This window comes from Camelus dromedarius, chromosome 36 (assembly GCF_036321535.1).
Source record: "Camelus dromedarius isolate mCamDro1 chromosome 36, mCamDro1.pat, whole genome shotgun sequence".
Classification (NCBI taxonomy): Eukaryota; Metazoa; Chordata; class Mammalia; order Artiodactyla; family Camelidae; genus Camelus; species Camelus dromedarius.
Genome location: NC_087471.1, coordinates 12,553,121 through 12,573,960, shown reverse-complemented (window position 1 = coordinate 12,573,960; position 20,840 = coordinate 12,553,121). Strand labels below are relative to the sequence as shown.

Genomic DNA, 20,840 nt, shown 5'->3' with positions numbered 1-20,840 from the left:
CTTCTGCCTCCGACATGCCCGCTAGCAGAAATCACTCAAACTCAAATGACCGTGTCTGCCACACAGCATGTGCTCAATGTCGGGGTGCCAGGAGCACCCAGGTTTGGTAATCCTCTCTGTGATATGAATACAATTATCATTTTCATTTGGGCTTGACAGTAAAAGGACAATTTTATTGCGGCAGGACAAACTCATGCTTTTGGTTCCAGATGGCTCGACAAGGACCAGGGTGGAACCACTTTCAAGAACCTTGACTCAGCGCTTAAACCCCACCCACCAAGAGACATGTACAGCACGTGGTCACGGACTCCACACCGTCAGAGACGCTCAAGCAGACCTGAACCCCTGCCTGTCAGGAACACTGCCGAAGAGACAGGGGAATCAGGACACCTGACACTCACTTTCCAGCTCTGTGATGACACACATCTGAAAAACCACGCAGATTAACATGAAGCCTTACCTAGGCTCCTCTGCCCATGCAGAACATACCATTCCAAAACCTGTAAAAAAGAAAAAGTTAGCAACTGTTTATTCTGGGTCTGAAAATACACACCCGTCAAAATCACGCAGTTCGGACAAAGCTCTCTTGAGTCTCTCCCGTGATGGCACAATGGCTGATTTGTCCGCTGACGCCAGCACCCTCCTCTTCCACGCTTTTTGGCTCCAGGTGGGACACGACACACACGGGACACCAGTGCAAATCCTTTATTAAAGCAACAATCAAAATACAGGATGGGTCATGTGGGTTTTCAGGGGTTTTTTTTCCTTTGCTGCTAGATCAGCTTAAATATTAGTCATTGGTTTACATGTTTCAATTAGTTTTTAAAAGTTACAATTCACAAATCAACAGTTTGACATTTCCGCCCAGATACATTTTCCCGTCTTGTTTTCCGGTTTTAACAAAGGATGTCTAGACCCAGAGGTTCAGCACATGGGACGCAGGAACAAGCACCTCCCGTGACCCCGACTCGCTGCAGGCAGCTCCAGGGTGTCTGAGGGACACTGGAAGGTTTACATTCCCAGTGAGATAAAAGTAATTCACGCCGGAATATTCTGAGAACTATTTGCTTTCTGCTTTTACTTTCTCTACGAGCTTCAGTTTTGATTGTAGTCATCTAAGCATCAGCCTCCTTAGAAATGACATCTCTAAAAAAAAAGTCTCAATTAAAGATCCTGGTCACCTCCATACGAGGTTTTCCTGTATAACAAACACTCAGTCCTCAGGAAAGCATAATGAGCAATTCTGCTTTATTTGATTCTTTTCCCCACCACTGATTTGCTTAATCCAAACCTTATTAATCACTGTAGGAACCCTAAGAGTCATTAGGAAAGTGAAATTTGTTATCTACTGAAAGATTTTTAAATGAATCGGTGAACGTAAAAATGACTTAATTTCTTGAAGGTAACAGGTGCTCAAACTATGTGTGTGAATATACGATGTGACTCGGTAGATACTTAAAGAGAACCCATGAATTAGTTTAAAAAGAACAGAAACAGGGATCATGATCTTAAGGGACTGCAAAAAGGTTTGCGAGGAGAGGTCCAGGACGGTCGCCGCACTGTGGAGCATCTGAACGTTACGGTAACTGCTCCACTTTCTCCCCCAGGGAAACGCTGGAGGAAATCCCTGGTCACAGCACCGCAGGGGCTGCCACTCAGGGGCCTCACCCTGGTGCAGCCCTGTCACCCGCCTACAAGCACACGGAGTCGGGGCTGCTCTCCTGACACGGCAGCGCCAGTGCCTGGGATGGCTGTGCCCGGCTGAGCTGGTCTGTGCTGTCTGCTCAGAACACGCAAATATTCCTTGGGCCCCACGTTTCCTTCACCTGCTAGAGCTGAACAGATCCCGGGTCACCAAAAAATAACAATCCAAGCACGTGACGTAGAACGTCATCAGCCCGGGGAATGCGTTACGGAGCCGCAGTTCATGTCAGCCCTTCCACCAGGTGCTTTCTTACCTCATGTGTGCCCTTGAAAGGGCAGCTTCAACAACACGGCCTTCTGCAATTAAAAACTGAAATACACAATAAAGAGACAAAGAAGGGAGGATTCTGTGCTCTATACTGGAATTTGACACAACATTATAAAATGACTATAACTCAGTAAAAACAATGTTAAAAAAAAAAAAAAGAAGGGAGGATTCTGGACTCCAGTGCGTGGGATGTCAGGCCCTCTGACCTTGGCTTTGAAACAAGAAATGCTCATCAGCCTCTGAGACCAATGCTTCCGGGTGTAACGGGTCACACGGCGCAGCAGGCTCGGTGGGCGAGAACACGCAGGGGTTTTCAGAGCGACTTCTGCACATTACGTATATCACATTTGGTTCCTAGAGATTTCGTCAAGTATTAGTATTTTTTTTTTCTGTCAAGTATGATGTACAAAAAGATGAGAATAGTAGATGTGCCCTAAAGATATGAAAATATAATATATAAAACAAAACCATTATAAATTACATAGATTTGCAGTATAAAATTGCTTTTTTCCCCGTTTAGAATAAATACCATCCAAGTTTACAGATCATCTCAGTGAATTAAATACGCACACATATCTGAATCATTTTCAGAATTTCAAGAAAAAAAAATCGCTAGAGATATGACCGATGACTCAGAAGCCAGAAACTGTTGGCTTTTGAGAATGACGACAGAAAAACCCAAAGGACACGGCTTGGGATTTAGAGTTGAGCTCTTAAAAACTGCCCGAATGAGTCTGATGCGTGTGTGTGTCTGTGTGCGTGTACAGACACAGACACACACATGCAGCCGTACGTCCATGAATCTCCATGAAGCGGAAGGGGTTAACTCATCTTTGAAAAATCAGCTGGAAGTCATGAGGTCGTGGAATTCCACGTTCCAGCAGGAGAGCCTTTGTCACTCCGAAGGGACACCGCAGGAGGGGAGGAGAGCGGAGACTCTCTGGACGGAGGAACCTGCATTGGGAGCCAGCCTCCTCTTTGGTTGGCTGTCACCCTGTCAAGAGCTTTCCAACGCCTCAGAGATGGGGAGCATGCTGAAAATCTACATAATCTCCCCAGTCTAAAAAAGCTAAAACCAACCTGAAAACATTCTTTGGTCACACATTCCTGCTCCTGCTTCATAAAAAAATCTGCCTATTTTAAACTTTCTACCCCTAGTCAGTGTCTAGATGGGAAAGACACCTTTTCCTGTAACTACGTGGATTTCGGTGGCGCAGACTGGACACCGTGGGAAGCAGCTCATACAGTGTCACAAAATCAGCACCTGCCAACATCAGGACAAGCGGAAAATGATTATGCTCTTAGAGCTGGAGATACAGCTTTCCTGCCACCCGAATACAGAAGACCCTCGACCAGAGAGCCGAAGCGGGACTCCAGGAGTCTCCTGGTTGTTCACTAACTTTTTATGTGACCACCCAAGACACTCCTAACTAGATGGCAGCAGATCATTCCAGGCCAGGACGTATCTGATCCAAGTCTGTGCCTTGTCGGCTCACCTCCCACCTCCCACACCGGTTTTCTATAGACAGAGAAGACCCTCCAGCCAAGCCCTCTGCCCTCAGCTACAGGGCCAGATAAATTCATTGGCTGTAAAGTTTGCGCAGCAAAAGCACCCACCCCATAGGCACCCATCACCTGCCCACTTTCGCTTCCAGTATTACTTGTCTCAGGCAAGGGGCCATCGGGGGGGGGGGTGGTTACACACCTTCCATAAAATAAGATCTCTGAACCCGATGTACCACCTCCGCGTCATGCAGATGAGAGGGATCAGACCAAGGGAGGCATCTAAGGTCACTTGTCCGGACAGTGAGAGTGAGGACGGGACATCGGGGCTGCGCTTCCGCGGTTAGCGAGGCCCATGGCCCACGGTGTGGCTGCGACCCTAACGACGGCTCCCCCGCCCACCAATGGAAATAAAGCCCCTTCGCTCTTAGCACAGCTGCGTCTGAACGGGAGGCAACTTTGGGGGGAGAAGAGCCACAACTTGCTGAGAGAGCTCAGAGTCCTCTGAGACCGACTCTCTATTCGCATTAATACTAATTTTCAGCAGAAGAACCATCAAGAGAACCACGGAAGTGGAAATCTTTACCACGACTGCAGAGAAGAGCGGGGCGACCTCACTGGTTTGGTTCTGCGGGACAGTGAGACCATCTAGGTGGCACTCAGAGCCTGGCTGGTCTGTCCCTCTGAGAGATACGGAGCTGAGACCTGCTCGCCCAAACCCCGTGGTGGTCGCCCCCTAGCCAGGTGAGGCGCTGGCCTTCGGACGACCGGCTCTGTCCCCCTCCTGCAACGTCTCTCTGCCTCATGTGCAACTGCTTTCTTGTGGGACTAAAACTTACTTCGAGAAATTTGGCATGCGATTCAATGCTATCACGCTAACCTTTCACTCTCTCCTTCGAGGACGGACTAATGCTCTCCGTGTCACAAGAGGGGGCCTGGCTCCGTGACTCCACAGACCTCACCCTTAAGGCCCCAAATCAAGTGTCTGAGCCACCCGACGGCACGCGGTCCCCTCCAGCTCTCGCGGGGGCTCCGCTCTAACCTGACTCATTGGATGGCTCTGTCTTTGGAAGCAACACGTTTCCAGAGGAAGCAGCAGCCTCGTGTGGGGATGACGGGACTAAAACGTAAAGACGGTGCTTCCCACGGACAGGTGGGGTGTGCCCTGCCTCACGGTCTCCCTCCAAGCTCAGCTGAGCTCACCAAAAGGCTCCCAGAATCGGACGGGTAAACACATTTCTATCTGGCTATTAAAGTGCTATTCTCGGGCAAGGTGTTTTTTTGTTTTTTTTTTCTGAGTTTCACAACAGCAGCTTCATTGGAAACAAAAAGGGTGACATATGACACCAGCCTGGGGACCCGACAGAAATCACAAGGCTGGTAACCGCTTTGGAACATCGCAGGTGACTTGCAGGTGGCAGCCCTGACACCAAAGCCCCCGAGGTAAATGTTCTGGGGGGAAGTAAGGACAAAGTGGCAAAGAGGACGGAACGGGAGGGACGGTTAGCATTCGCAGAACAACGACTCTGTTTTAAAGGGACGTGACAGGAGTGAAAACCGAGAAGAAAGTGCAACAGACCCACGGACGACGTGCAGCTGCTCTCGAAGCAGACCTGGAACCACTCAAAGGAAAAGCCACGCGGGGTGCATCGGACGGGGCTCTTGAACTCGGGTCATCTTACAGCCGGGGACTCTTTGCCACACGGGCATCACCGATTAAGGTATTTGGCAGAGAACAGCCTCTGGACTTGGATCACGCGGACAGACGTCCTCGACTCTGCACCCTGAGGTCCCTCACATCCTCTTTTCCTGGGGAAGTGCCAGCCACCACCAACAGCACACAGGTGTCTCTCCCGGTGACACGGCACCTCCTCCACCTGCGGAGTGAGTGTCTCCTGTAAGGCTTAGCGGCGAGTGCGGACTGGGTCAGTACTGCGAGGAGCAGCCCCTGATTCTCCAGATGTGCACAGCTCCTGGAGTGGTTGTTAGACATGGCTTTCATAGACAACGCAGGCATCTCTGTCCTGCGCCCCGGCTGGCTCCGCGGCCTCCAGGAGAGGGGGCGGCAGGACCCGGTCTGAGACCTCCACCGGCGTGGGCTCCTCAGAGGTCAGCGCCGCGGATGTGACATCGGTGGAGGGCTCGGCGGACTCCGGGGACCGCTCAGCCGATGGCTCTGTGTCCTCCTCCTCTCCCGCCGGGAATGGCGCGCCCTCATGGGCATCCGCGTGCTCCCTCCTGGACGGAGGGTGGACAGACACCTTGATGGCGATCTGCTGGGGGTGCTCAGGCAGCGACGACGCGTCTGAGTCACCAGTGGGAGAGTCGCTCCTCTTCGGGGAGTCTGGGATGGTGTAGACCTCGTCCCCGTCGGCGGCCTCCTGGCCCTCGGGTGCGTGCCGCACGAAGTTCTGACCCTGTTCCTCCAGCCCCACCACCTCCAGGATGTCCTCCATGATGGTCCTGCAGTTCATGATCAGTGGGGGCAGCGGCACGCTGCGGGCCAGCTCCTCAATGTAGCGGGCGAACTCCATGGTCTTGAACTGGGTGACCTTGGCGAGCTCCAGCGTCTTGGCCGAGGTGATGATGGGGATGCGCTTGGCGATCTCGAAGGCCTTCTGCAGCTTCTCGGCGCCCTCTGTGCGGAAGAACTCGTTGATGGCCTTTTCCGTCTTCTTCAGGTGGCTGCTCATCATGCAGAGGCGGGTGACGTTCAGGACCAGGACCACAGCGAAGGCCACGAGGCACACTACCATGTAGTACACACCCATGTCCCCCGACGTGAACACGACCCGCAGCGTCACCGAGTTGTTCGCGGAGCCGTGGGCGTTGGAGGCCACACACGTGTATTTACCTCGGTCCGAGAAAGACACCTGGGTGATGTTCAGGAGGCCGCTGTGCATCTGCCACTTTCCTGCCGGAAGGAAGGGGAGAGATTCAGCCAGGACCTCTGCTCCCCTGCGGCGACTGCACCCCGTGTCAGTGGGAGCACCTGCCGCCACTGCTGCTGCTGCCACTGCTGCAGCCACCCCCACCACCAACACCACCGCCGCTGCCACCACCACCGCCACCAACACCACCACTGCTGATGCCAGTGCCACCACCGCCACCACCACCACTAACACCACCGCTGCTGCCGCCACCACCACCACCACTGCCAACACCACCACCACCATTATCACTGCAACCGCCACCACCAGAACCACCACTACCAACACCAGAGCCACCACCACATCCACTGCTGCTACAATGAACACAGGGAACCCTGACCACACACATGACATGGGACTGGATTAGCTCCTCTGATACTGGCATCAGCCCATTTTACAGGATGGGGAAACTGAGGCACAGTTGCACTGAACCACCTCCCAAGGCCCCCCGTTTGGAAGCCATTGAGCTCGAAGTGAACTCAAGCTCAGGAGGCTGAACTCTTAACACCAAACTGGACTGTGGAATCCCACTTCCCAGTGAAAAAAATCGACAGCCTGGAAAGTCTGGAAAATACCGTGCTCTTACTAGAGAATTCCTCAAAGTAGCATCTGATTTTCTAACCTGCCAGCGGGCCTGGATCTACTGGATTTACGTTCATGGGAGAGTTTAATGCTTCTCAGAATATAAACTATTTTAGGAGCAACATAAACTCTGGAGCAGACCCATTAAATGATGACTGTTGACCTGGGTTTTCATGGTTGAGACTGAAGCTATCCTTGCATGACCTCAGCCGATGGAAACAAAACTTCAGTCATTAGTTCTGAGAACCTACAATGAACTACGTCACTTACAGCTGCAAGCTAACACTGCCCGGAGATTCAGAGGCTGCATGTGAATGAGCATTAGTCTGGTCCATCTTTGCAGGTAAATCACAGACCCTCCGGCTGAAATCAGGCCTCCCGTGATGGAGAATGCACATGGATAAGCCTTATGATTGTTAAGAATTCTTTCCTCCTCTGGCCGGGAAAAGATAAAGTGTTGCCCTGGGACTGAGGTTCTGAATCTGGTAACACTCTCTGCCTGGGATTAATTCTCAGTCTGCCTGTGTACCCGCAGGACAGAGGACCCCAGGAAATGTGGTACCAGGTTTGCCTTCCAAGTCTTGGGTCTGAGTCTGTCTGAAATCCCACCACCTCCCTGGGCTGTCCTGTAGAGGAAGGAGGGTCCCGGCCAGGCCTGCTGGGAACTCCGAGGAGCAGACAGACGCTTCTCTGTAAAAGCACTCCAGTTCCCAAGGGAGCCAGAAAGGCTCTCTTGGCGGGGAGGGGTGGAGGGCATTTAACTGGTCGTCTCCTTTTAAGTGTCTATTATCGCACTGCATTTTCACTTGTCTCTGCCCCGTCTGGCAGGGACTTAAGTCTAATTAAAAGCCTGATATTTTCCAAAAGCAACAAGCAACTTTTCTTTTTTTTAAACGTGTGAGGACAAGCATGACCAGGGTCCCCAGGGGCCGCGGGACGAGGCAGCCGCCTCCGTTATTCCGGCATCCTCTCCTGCAGGGAGCGTCCCCCAGGGAGCTGCCTGGGGCAGCGGGGTGCCTCTGGGGCCCACGCCCCTGCCCTGCTGGCCTGGGGAATCTGGCGGGATGCGCCCTGGAGATGCTGTTACCTTACTTATGTGCTCTCTGAAAGACCATTTGTGAAGAGTGGCTCCTGGTGCCCCTGAGTGACTCGCCCCTAACAATCCAGCCAGTGTGTTCCACCCCAGGGTGGAACACACTGGTTTGGAAAATCTGGTGACTTTCAGTCTCCTGTGAGTGTGTGTGAACAGACTAACCTCTCTCCTGGCCTGGGAAACCTTCTCTCATTCCAGTGGGCAGAGGCAAGGCTCCCACTTCGGTCACTCCCTGAACACAACACCTCCTACCTCAGTGGCAGATTTATCCAAGTATGTAATAATCTGAGAAAGGGAAGTTATCCATTTTCTTTCTCAAAATACTCATGTTTCATAAAACTAGACTATGGTAGGCATAGGGAAGAAAGAACAACTCTGGGCGACAGAGAACGTATTATAGACAAGGATGGTGCCAGACTGCAGAGAATTACAGACCGTACCTGCAGCTTTTTCTCATACCACCTTCCTTACTTTGTTGGAAAATATGGCAACAGGATGGGAGAGGGTGAGGAGGTGAGGTTATCTGTAGGGGGATCAATGCGTCCACCTCCTACCCTCCCACCCCTACTGCTTTTTGGAGGAATCATCTGTACATACAAGGACAGAGCAGTGGGCACCGGCTACAGAAGAGGAAAGGTGGAGAAGGTCACTCAGCTCAGAAGACAGGCATCTGATGGTGACGTAAACCGCCTTCTCCCCACACCGGAGCATGGCCGTCAGCGATGACTGCATTCTAACTGGTACAGGAAAGTCAACTGCAGAGGTGCATGCTGGGACGAGACACCGACGCCTTCCTCTACTGAGTATTCCAGGCGTCTCTGAGCTTGAATTTTAGAATTATTTCCAGGCATGCTTTTAATTGTCTACTGATGTGGATTTATCCACCTTGGACCCAAGACATTCAAGGCAGATACCCACACAGACACCCCAGAAGTTCCTGGCCGCACGGTCACAAGGGGCTGTGGTCCGGAACCAAACACAACCTACTCGGGTGGCACCTGTGGTTTGTTTTGGGGAAGCCGGTGAGACGTTCAGCACGTAAGTCATGAGTTCAACAACAAGGTCTTCCTGTATGGCAGGGGGAACTGTATTCAACATCTTGTAGCAACTTATGGTGAAAACGAATATATGTATGTTCACGTACGACTGAAGCGCTGTGCTGTACGCCAGAAACTGACACAACACTATAAACTGACTATGCTTCAATAAAAAATACATATAGAAGAAACATTATTAGTTCGGCATGTGCTCTGCTTCTGAGCCCAGGACAGTGGGTCCCTGCCAGACGAGGCGGATCCAAAGATGAGGAAGACAGGACCCTGGCTGCAGACACCATCAGGCCCCAGGGGGGTGCCCGCCCAGCCCACCCAGGGGCCGTCATGGGGCGGGAGAGGGTACAGCGAGGACGCTGCTCAGAGGGGACTGCGGTCCTGAGCAGGGCTGGGAGTGCAGGCAGGGGGCGGGGGTTAGGGAAAGCATTCCCAAGGCTGGGTCGGGGGGCTACAGGGTGTTTGAGGAAAAGGGAGGAGCTGATACATGCTGCTGCTGACAGACCCCGCAAACCCGAGGGGCAGGGGGTGGCCGGCTCATCCCATCCCCTTCTCCGACCCTGGGTTAAACAGCAGGGAAAACCTCAAAGTCCAAACCAGACATGAGGAGGATGTCATTGCAAATTAGGCGGGAAGGAACTCTGGGATAACTGACTGCTCACTGGAGAGAAAATAAAGTGAAATTCCTATTTTATGTGATACGTAAAAATAAATTCCAAGTACTCTGAAGATCTTAATATAAAATTAAAAAGTTTAAAATTAATAGAAGGTATAAACACATTTTATAAACTGGGGATGGGAAGGCCTTCTTCAGCATCTCAAGAATCCCACAATCTGTAGAGGAGAACAGAGCTGGATGGAATTTCTACCAAAAGTTTTACACTATAAAATACACCCTACTAGAGTAAAGAGCAGATGACAAGAGCGGGAGAAAAATCTAGAATATCTGACAGACAAATGCTTAATCCCTATAAAGCATAAAGGACTCCTATAAATCAAGAAAAATAACCCAAAAGAAAAAAAAAAAAACAGAAGGGACATGGACGGATCAGTCATAGAACAAAGGAATGTGGGTACTGTCTATGTGCACAAAACCACTGCTGGGCAAGTCATCACTGAATTTAAAGAGATTAAAGCAATCTTAAAAGCAATTTTCCCACCTTTCAGAACACCGTTGCGGGGGTGGGCACCGATTCTAATTATGCTGCTGAGAGAACGGGGGAGGGGCACTGCAGGTGGGGGCTGCAGGGATAAAATCACTGGGAAGTTGATTTTGGGCCTCCACCCAAACTCAGGATGAATGTAGCCTGGGACCTGCTTTTAGCATTCTTGAAATTCAAATCAGGCATGTCTAGGTTGACCGGGGAAATATTCGTGACTGTAAGAAAATCAAGGTAGTGAAAAAATGTCCTGGTCAGAGCAGCCTGTGGGTCTCTGTTCTGGGACCTCAGCCGTCACCTCATCTGGGCAGGATGGGGAAGGGCCTCTTCACTGCCAGATGTCCACACCCCAAATGCAGTGCGAGTCAGTAAAGGAACACTGCAAGTGTGGCTGGCTGCCAGGCCAGCGCCGAATATGACTCAATTTGGGAAATAAACTGAAGTACCACCTCCATGGAGAAACACACCGTGGAGACCTGAGGGCCTCCGGGATGACTCTCTAAGCTGGCTGAGGCCGCTGCTTTGGGCGAGACCAGCGATTCTCTCTGGGGCACTGCTGACATCTGGACTGGGTAATTCTTCCCAGGGGGCCGCCCTGTGCATTATGAGATGTTTGGAGCATCCCTGGCTTCTACCCTCAGATGCCAGCAGCATCATCTCTGCTGCCTTCCCCCACTGCCCCGGCTATGCAAACACAAATGCCTCCAGACCTCGCCAGTGTCCTCTGGGAGGAAGGAACCAACGCGTTCAACAAATGGGCGGTTCGTCCCACGCATGATATACTCCGTAATGTCTGCACCCCGTGTCCTCAGACGGGGGCGCACGCTGGAGGTTGGCCGGCCCCTTGGGCGCAGAGGGGGTGTGTGTGGGGAACAGGAAGCGGCTGGTGGGGTACCCTGCCCTCGCATCACAGGCGTCACAGTGCTATTTCGAGGTTTCAGTAAAAATTAAGGGATATACATTTTTGGGGGGGTATTTACTGAATGTTTTTAAAAGGCTGAGAAATTGAGACAGCAAATAAGGAACAGCCCAGAAAATTATTTCCTTTCTTTACAAAACACACCTAATTACGAAACAGAGATTGAAGCACTTGGAATCTTGACTGTGACAGCGCAGGACACGGGTAACATGACTGACAGAAGTGACAACAGCCGCGTGTACTGACGGCGTGGGGTGTTCTGGGTACCATCCTGGGCAATCAGTACACAAAACAAGACTCTCTGCCGTCCCTGGAGGTAAAAAAGGACTGTCTCTGTTTCATAGGGAGGAGAACCAGCTCAGAAGTGTTATGGAACTTGCTCAGGGGAAACACCATCACACTTTCCCGCTGAATTCCCAGTAATACATTTACAATTACACAAATTCTAATGCCTCTTGATGAAGTTGACTTTTTAAAATCTCAAATATTTAGTGCACCCAAAGAGGAATTCAGTGTAACACTCTCGGAGGTCAATGCACCACTTCACGCTTCATTTTAGAGGCAAAGGATGATCTGCGCTGACTGCTGTGGGAACTGACCCCTCCCGGATATGTTATGGGGGGTGATACACCCTGGTGTCAAAACACAGCCAGCACAGCTTGCTGGGTGATCCCTCGCAGGAGGTAAAGGCACTTCACAGGCCACTGAGAACATTCGCAGAAATAGACGGTAAAAACACCAGAGTGACAAAAACTTAAGCAAAATCTGAAACGATGAACTCCGCAGAGGTTGAGGAGCTGTGAAATCCTCGTGAACTTGGCACAATTCAGCTCAGCTTACTCTGTGTGCATCTCTTTCCAAAGATCATTCTTAATTACTTTTGGTGACAGGAAGCTGCAGGAGAGTGGAAGACAAATACACAGAAAAGCCTAAACTCCAACTTTAATGAAGAATTTCCAACTTAATTGATAACCCATCAGATGTGTTTACCAAGCCCTGTGCCTTTTCTGGAGCTGACTTTCTTGAAATGCCTGTTATTTACCATCTGATAAAGGTGCCAATGAGCACTGGAATGGTTTACAGTCAGAGTGAGAAGCTACAGCAAAAATACACTCCCTACTTTTCCATTACATGTTATTACAAGATATCGAATATATATATGAATGTATATGTATAACTGAATCACTCTGCTGTACACCTGAGGCTAACACTGTAAGTCAACTACACATCAATAAAAAAAATCTAAAAAAAAATACACTGGATCATTAGTACCTGAAATAATGGGGACTTTTTATTAGACTTTCTGGCAACTGTATAATCCTACTCGCTTCCAGCAAAAGGAGGACTGAAAACAGCACGTCCTGTGGCCACTGGTGGCTGCTCATGTCACCTGACTTTTGGGTTATTTCTGTAATATGGGTGGACACCCTCAAACATGTCCTTTGGAGAACTCCAAAAATAAAAAAAGTCTTGCTCCAGAACAGGTCACACACAAGCATCTCTGAAGCTGTGGAATCGAAGTGGCAACACTAGGGAAGCAAAGCAGAGCAGTGGTGGGAGCCAGGAGCCAGCCCGTGCCTTCTGGGACCGCGGTGCCCGCACCAGCAGCACCACCTCACCCTCTCAGCATCCATGAGCTGCTCCTGGAACCGCCAAGCACACGGGCTGGGCGCCAGAGCAGCTGGCCGGAAGGCTCTGAACACACCTGGGTGTGCACGCCTCGCACGCATGCCACCTGGGGTCCTGGTGCTGCCTCCTCCACTCGGGTGTGGGTCTCAGGGACTAAGCCATCCTTCACCGACCGAGACTGGGAGGAGGAGCAGGTGCTGCCCAGGCACGGAGGGAGCTGAAGCCCAGCCCGGCCGCACTCGGTCGGGTACTGGCTCCTCCCCTCACCTGCTTCACACCTGTACCTCAGGGTCAGCAGCACCCGCGGTCTCGCTAACTGCCAGTGCAGGAAATAACGTGTGTCACTTGGTCCAGGGACTTAATAACCAGGGGTGCTTGTTAGTGGAAATTACCCGCGTTGTGCTTGTTTTCAGCAGCAGGCCACTGCGTCCAGGTGACGTTCTAGGTCCTTGCGCCCTTCCCACGCTGTACCCGTCACCCCTGTGCTGAGCTGTTAACGAGCCGCTGCTCCACCTAAACCCCGGCCAGTTGGCCTGGAAACTGAAAGCTACGTCCTGGTTACAATGTGGCATCTTCCCCTCAGAAAGGAGGAGTCAGAGACGACGGGTAGTCGAGCGGCACCACGATGCTACGTTTTATGATGAGGATCAATGTCCCGCTGTTTCCTCTGTCCCGCCTGGTTGACAGCAGTGCTTTGTGTATTACCCTGCATTACCTGCGTCCTGAAATGACTGTGACTATGCGCTGTAATTACACAGGCTGAGCTGGAACGCCAAGTGCTAGTATCACGGGTTCTCTGAAAAAATCTGCAGAGTGTCGCCCTCATGAGATTTTGAAAACAACCAAATGCTTTTTCAGCAAGGCCACTGGCTCCAAACAGGACCAGAGGGTTTTGACGGCATGGTTCTCTGGGCCACGGCTTTGTCACCCCCCCCACCCCCACGCAGCCACAAGATAGGAGAACAGTGAGCCCCATGTGACCTCGTTCACCCATCCGACGTGCAGACGAGCAGCTGAGGCACGGGGTCCTCTGGCCAAGACTGACTCAACACCAGCCATCGGGACCTCTCACCATCTCCTCGCAGCCGTCAGGTGCGATTCCAGGACAGCACTCGAAATGTCACAGCTGAAGTTCAGGCCCTGACTCTCCGCTGTTCCCTGGTCCTCGTCCTCTCCAGGACCCAGGGTTCAAGAGCCCCAGCTCTGCCCCAAGGTCCATGTGAAAGGCAGGCTCGGTCTGGAGTCCCTGGTCCCCTCCATGCAGTCACCTTGGGACCCCTCACAGAGGCCCAGCCCTGCAGAAAGACCCCACGGAGCCCAGGGACCTGCGTGTGCGCAGGTTGCCATGGTTACCACCTCCAGCCCTTCTGACCTGTGGTCTGGGAGGAAGGGGCTGTGGGGACCGGGACGTGGGCGGGGGGCGTCAAGGGCAATGTCTCTGAGGTCCCTTCTGATGTGAAAGTTGTGGTCTTGTAATTTCACTTGGGGAGGGAGCTCCCCCCTGGTAGCTGAAACATGCCAAACCACGCAAGACTGTTCACTATTGTAACACTTTTACTAGAGGGGCGAAGCCCTGGGGCTCTGCACATCCCTGAATGGCTGACAAAAGCAGCGCGAGGACCTGCACGGGAGATGCAGGGACACGGCTGTGGGCAGAGGTGTGAGCCTCCCAGACAACCCATTCATCCACGGAGCATCTAAGGAGGCAGACGTGGGAGCCTCTGTTCTCTTCCAGAGTGATTAAGATAAAACGAGGAAAAGAGGTCAGAAATGTAGGTCTTCCGGGAGCCGAGACTGTGGGGTTAGAGGGCTTAGGCTCAGCCAGATGGGCGGTCCTTCCACCCCGCCCCCTCGGCCCCTCACATCCTCGCCGAGCGCCAAGCACGTCAGGCTGGGCTCTCGCACCTGAAACAGGAAGGGTGCCGACTCCGATGAGCCCAGCAGTGCCCTCTCCGGCCGCAGCCTTTCCTCAAGTGCGCTCCTGTTTAGGAAAGCCAGAAACTCACTTCTGGGAAGCCAAGCGCTCCCGAGGGCACCTGTCATTTCTCACTCCTACGGCCTCCCGCCCTCTTGGCCTCGGCAGTGACAGTCTAGCAACTTCAGCCAGGAGCACAGACCATCTCCAGCTGGTGGTGAGAACCTGCCCAGAGACTTCTTTTAAAATGCGTGGCCTTTAAATTCACAGTCAATGAATTCAACTGACGTTTAATGATCAACAACTTATGTTCCATGAAGCCAAGCAGAACTCCCCTATAACTGGAACATACACTTGAGGGAAAGCCATGTTAATGTTCGCCCCTACATTCTGTGCGCACTGTTACAAAATTAAAGAGGCCTCGTAAAATGTTTGCCTTTTGTCTTCTGAGTCAGAGTGAAAAAACGAATTCATCACTGCTTTGAGTCCTTACGGATACATATTTCTCCTGCCTTAGAAACACAAGACAAAAGGAGATTTTTAAATGACTTGAATAAGAACAGCCAAGAGACGGGGTGCTGGCCCCAAAGTCCCCGCTTCTGTTTCATGACCCTGGACATGACCGGGAAGCCTACCTCCTTCTCGCTCCTCCTCCTCCAGCAGCTTCCCGATGGAATTGTACCACCTGAACTGTGGCTCGGGGACGCCGGACACGCTGCAGTTAATCAAGGCACTGTTCCCCTCCCTGACGATGACGTGGTCGGTTCTGGCGGTGACCACGGGCGCGGAGCCGGCGACCACGTCCGTGCCACTTAAAGTGCTGTTGGCCAGGCTCTTAGCAGTTGCCAGAGTGGACGCCAGGATTAGGAAGGGCACAGAAGGCAGAAAGCACACAGGCAGGAGGCTCCTCGACCCGCCCATCTTCCTTGCTGGCTCCGTGAGGCGACAGGGACAGCGGCCGGGGGTCTCCTACCGGACAACACGCTGCTCACAGCAGGCCGAGGGACCAGCTCGTCCTGGAGCCATAGAGAGGGCTCTTGGTTAAGATCCTGTTAAAAAAAAATTTGACACATAAATATGAGTATTCATACTTTTAATTATTATTTATCAAACGTTGGAACCCAGCTAAAATGCAAATGTAGGTAATTTTTAAACAGCACACAAATTCAGGGGACGTTCCAGACGTTCAGCTGTGTTTTTCACAGAAATCATGACAATATACTTCTGTTATTTTTGCTACTGAAACAGACAATGCTCAGTAGGAACAGGTGGAATTTACATCACATGGCTTCAAGGGGCCCAAAGGCTGACCCAGGCTTCTTTTTTTTAAGAAACACATTTTTATTGAACTATAGTCAGTTTATAACGTTGTGTCAGTTTCTGCCACACAGCACAAGGCTGCAGTCACACAGGAACGTCCACATAATCGTTTTCATGTTCTTTTTCACCATAAGTTACTATAAGATACTGAATACAGCTCCCTGTGCTGTACAGTATACACTTGTTGTTTATCTATTTTATACGTAGGACCCAGGCTTCTTTACTCAGCACCCCAACGCCCCTCTCCACCCGCCAGCTGTCCCCATCGTGGACGACCTGATGGTTCACCGGGGCCCCTCAACCTCTCTGCTGGTGGACGTGACCTCTGGCTACTTCGGTGCACACGTGGGCCTGGCCACACAGGAAGGGCTCGACCAGAGTCAGCCCAGCAGCCCCCGTCCCCCCGAGGGCTCCCAGGACCCTGGACTCCCCGCCAGGCACCCGCCCCGACTCTTGGAGCTTCACGGCATCCAGCTGCCCCTGCTCCTGGTGACCCTCCCTCCCACCCCGGTCACTCACTGGATTCCTTGGTTTCCATCTTCGCCTGCCTCCCAGGATGCAGGGGGTGATGTGACGGGGGCTGCACTTCTTCTAGCCTCCCCCTACACCTTGAGCCTTCATCTCATCCACTAACCACACAGCCACACCCGGGACCTTTCTTCTCTGCAAGTTCTGAATTCTGAAGTTCCAGGTCTTTCTGAAGTTCTCAACAACCATCTTTAACTGCACCCCCACCCTCTTCTAGGCCTCTTACTCCCCTCGCTGGGCCTCCCAGCCTTCCTGTTTTTTCCAGTCTTTCCCTCCTACCCTGGCCGGCACGCTCCGCTTCTGTCTCGTCTGGACCGGAGTGCACAGACCCCACGCCCCGCACCCTCACCCCATGTCCTTCTGCCTCCACACAACCATGATCAAGCCAATCCCCTGTCGTCCTGGCCCCTACACCCCAGGGGCTGGGGCACAGCCAGAGAGGATCCTCCAACCATGTTGTTACAGCAAAAATAAAGGGACGATCACCGGCCCCAGCCCAGCCCTCGGGGACAGCTGGCCACCTGAGCCTCAGGTCCGGTGTCCTCTCCCCATGATGCTGACAGTCCCTTTGACTGCAGAATCAGCACCTTAGCCCAGCGGTGGTCCTACCCCACGCCCCCACTGCGGGGCGTGCAGGTGCGGGTGTGAACTCCCTGCCCATCTTCCTGCCCCGTGGGAGGCACTCCGCATCTTCTCACCTCCACGTGCTCTGCACTTTGCCTGTTCCTCCCTGAAGCAGCTCTCCTGTCCCCGGTCACTCCCAGCTGCCAAGGGCTCAGTCTCTTTCTTACCAAATCTGTAGCAAATGCCACCATCAGCTGTGGTTCCTGCCACTTCCCCCTTCCGTGGCTTCTACCCTCCCCTCTGCCACTGTCCTTTACCAGTTGCCGTCTTCTCCCCAGTCCTGCAGGTCAGCAACCCTGAGGGTGCCATCTTTCCACCCTCAGCCTTTACGAAGTTCCGTCCCCCCGCCTTCACCACCACCTACGACCTAGTAACTCAAGTCCACATCCTCAGTCCTGACTCTTCCCTGCACTGCAGACAAGTAGCACCAACTGCCCTCTGGACATCTTCACCAGGGTGCTGGGGGGGAACTCGCATCAAACGTCTCCAGACCGAACTCACCTAACCCGCTAACCAAGCCATGTCTCCGGGATCCTCAACTGTGGTGGGCACGGCCCTCAATTCCATGGCTTCCCTCACCCCTCAGTAATTACATGGTGTCAGTTCCACCTCTTAAATGCTGCTCGGGCTGTTCCCTCCTTTCTGGGCCCCCTCTCTGAGCCCGGGTTTGGACCTGTCTCCTCACCAGAAATGGTGAAGAAGCCTCCAGTGGGATCTGCCCGTCTCCAGTCTCTCCCCAGGTCCCAGCACCGTCCCTGTAACCACCCGACAACACACATCACATGTGGACATCTCTTTACTGAGCACTTCTGAGTCCCTGCACTGCCACTTTGTAGCCTCTGAGTTCCTCACCCTTCTCACTCCCTCAGAAGTAAGTCCTGAAGATAAGCAAGGTCCTGCTGTGCAGTGCAGGGAACTACATTCAGTGTCCTGCAATAACCTAGAATGGGAAAGGATGTGAAAACAAATGTACATATGTAAATGCACGACTGGGACATTAAGCCTACATCAGACATAACTGACGTGTTGTAACTGACTGTACTTCAAAGAAAAAGTCCCGAACACCTACTCTGGGCAGACAACATTCTAGGTCCCAGAGATAGAGATGGCAAGACAGATCTTTCGTGTTATATGGAGATTATATTCTCATGGGAACAGCCGACAATAAGTAAAAACCACGTAAATGAGAACTTCTGCTCATGATGCATGCTTTGGAAAGCGCACCCCGATGCACTTGAACACTGAGTTAGGCAATCAGGGAGAACTTCCCTGAGGAGGTGGCCCTGGAGCCGGGGCCTCTTTGGGGATCAGCCACACCTAGACCTGGGATAAAAGCATTCCGGGAAGAAGGAAAAACAAAAGCAAACAGGGTGTTGCAAGACGGCTCAGAGACATAGACAATATCACCGAGGGCTTTTGAGGACAGAGTATGGAATCTGGATTTTATCTGATATTCACCGGAAAATTTTAAGCATGGGAGTGACAAGATCTGATTTCTCTTTTTAAAATCAACTTAACTGTGGTATAATTTACAAATTAAGAAAACCATCCGTTTCAAGGATGTATGTAAGTACATGAATGACTGGGGGACACTGTGCTGTACACCAGAAACTGACACCTTGTAATTGACTATATGTCAGTTTCAAAAAAAAAAAAAAAAAAGAGAAAGAAAAATATCCATTTCAGGTATGCATCTCAATAGGTTTTGACAAATTTATACACCCATGTAACCACAACAGTAAACAAGATAAAGAATGTTACCATCACGACCACAAGTTCCCCGTGTTCCTCCCATTTTAGCTTTCACACGGATACATCCGGCTATTTCTGTGCGTGGCTGAGGGAGGGACCAAGGCTCGTCTTCCCCCCACGTGGATATCCAGTCATTTCAGCGCCGTCTGTAGGAAGGACCACACTTCCTTCGATGGCTTATCTTGCCCTCTTGTCAAAAACAGTGAGTCTACTTGTAAACCTCACTCTGTCCCACGTATGCAGCCAACACCATCCTGCCTGTGCCGTCTGCCTCATCTGTCTGTGTGTCTGAAGTCACCCATACACTTTAGATGCCCAGTGAACTGCTGAACGGATGGCCCTCTCTTCGAAAGCAGCAATTATTAGGCCAGCTCTGTGGACAATGACACAGAAGAGGTACTCGGGGTGATGAATCTGCTTCAGACTACAGACTTCCTCGGCAGGAGAGGTAAGAGTTTCCTTGGAGCCACAGATTTCCCTGCTCCTGGTGGACTGTGGTGCCTTTCTGCCCAGGACAGTCTCCCGGGACTGGCCAGCAGGAGCCGCAGGGCTGGAGACAGCTCAGCCCTGCACAACTATGCCGACGCTTCCTTTACTTGGCTCATCTCATGGTTTCCTTTTGCAGGGAGTTGGACACAGAATGCCTAAGAGCATGGCCTCAGGTTTCGGAGAGACAGGGCCAGCATTCTGGGTCTAACCACCCTTACGGCCTGGCCTGGGTGTTTGTGGCCCAGCACTTGCCAGGTAAGGACGATCACAAGGATTCACGATCAAGTGTGCACAAAGCACGTACGTGTTACTCAGCTTGAAAAATAAGTTACTGACGCAGCACATAACACATCGTTTACTGAAATTACACTTCTGGGTTCAATCCCCAGTACCTCCATCAAAAAGATAAGCAAATAAACCTAACTACCTCATTTAAAAAAAAAAAAGAAAGAAAGAAAGAGAAGAGTAACTCCCAGGGGAGGGGCCAGAAGACTGTGGAGACATCATGTCCCTTTGGACACCAGGGAAACATCCCACAAATGGACTTGGCGCAGCCTGGCCGACTTCGCAGACAGCATCCTGAAAAGTTCAGTCAACAACACTGGAACGCTGGGAGAGACATTTCAGCCACAAAGAATTAACCACGAGGACTATAATCCAGCAGCTTAACATGCAGTCCTTCAAAATACAACAAAGGCCACAGATCCCCAAACCCGGGCTCAACAGAACAGCCACAATGGGAGGATTGTTAAGGTTCACGCGTTTGCTCAGGGCCTTTGGGAAAACCTTCATAGAATCCCTGATTTTTTATAAATGGAACAAAAGAGAAAACACTTAGCAAACACCACAGGTCCTTTCTTTAACTCGACCCCTTCCTGCCTTCCCACCAACTGCATTTTATCTAAAAGTATTTAAACACCATGCTTGGTGGAGTCTTATCTGCTGGCTCCTCACCTGTAACAGAACATGACCACTGACCGTGCATTTCTGGAGCTGGGAGGAAAAGGGCCTCTTGTTTCAGGGTGTTTTGAACCAGATGAATGTTCGTGATTGTTCTTTCTTGGCAGTGGACATGCTGGTATTTCCTCATCAGCTGTGCTGGATAATTTCATACCCACAACAACTGATTTTGTCACAACATCTACTGAGAGTCACCACTACTTTTTCATTTGTGCATAAATGATGCCTTGGGCCCTGAGGCTGCCTTTTAGATCAAGACACGTCCCTGACAGGTCCCGACTCCTGAGACCCGGCGGGAACCCCCAGCATCCCGTGCAGTGAGAGGCGCCAGGGCAGCCACTCTGTCACAGATGCCACCGTGCAAGGCGGGGAGCTGGCCGGGGCCACCTCAGCTCCGGACAGCTTTCTGCGCCTT

General features: G+C 51.7%; 1 protein-coding gene across 2 annotated transcripts in view; it reads right to left on the bottom strand.

The window, feature by feature from the left end:
- Positions 1 to 690: 690 nt before the first annotated feature.
- Positions 691 to 20,840, bottom strand: part of MFAP3L (microfibril associated protein 3 like) — a 28,966-nt gene continuing 8,816 nt past the window's right edge. The window contains exons 2-3 of one of the 2 annotated variants that reach the window (XM_064482510.1): positions 15,388 to 15,801; positions 691 to 6,389 (exon numbers count right to left, since the gene is read on the bottom strand). In XM_064482510.1, coding sequence (XP_064338580.1) covers positions 5,461 to 6,389; positions 15,388 to 15,673 — 1,215 coding nt within the window. In that variant the 5' untranslated portion in view covers positions 15,674 to 15,801 and the 3' untranslated portion in view covers positions 691 to 5,460. Of the gene's footprint in view, positions 6,390 to 13,229; positions 15,246 to 15,387; positions 15,802 to 20,840 lie in introns of those variants that run through there. The other variant, XM_064482511.1, reaches the window with a different exon arrangement.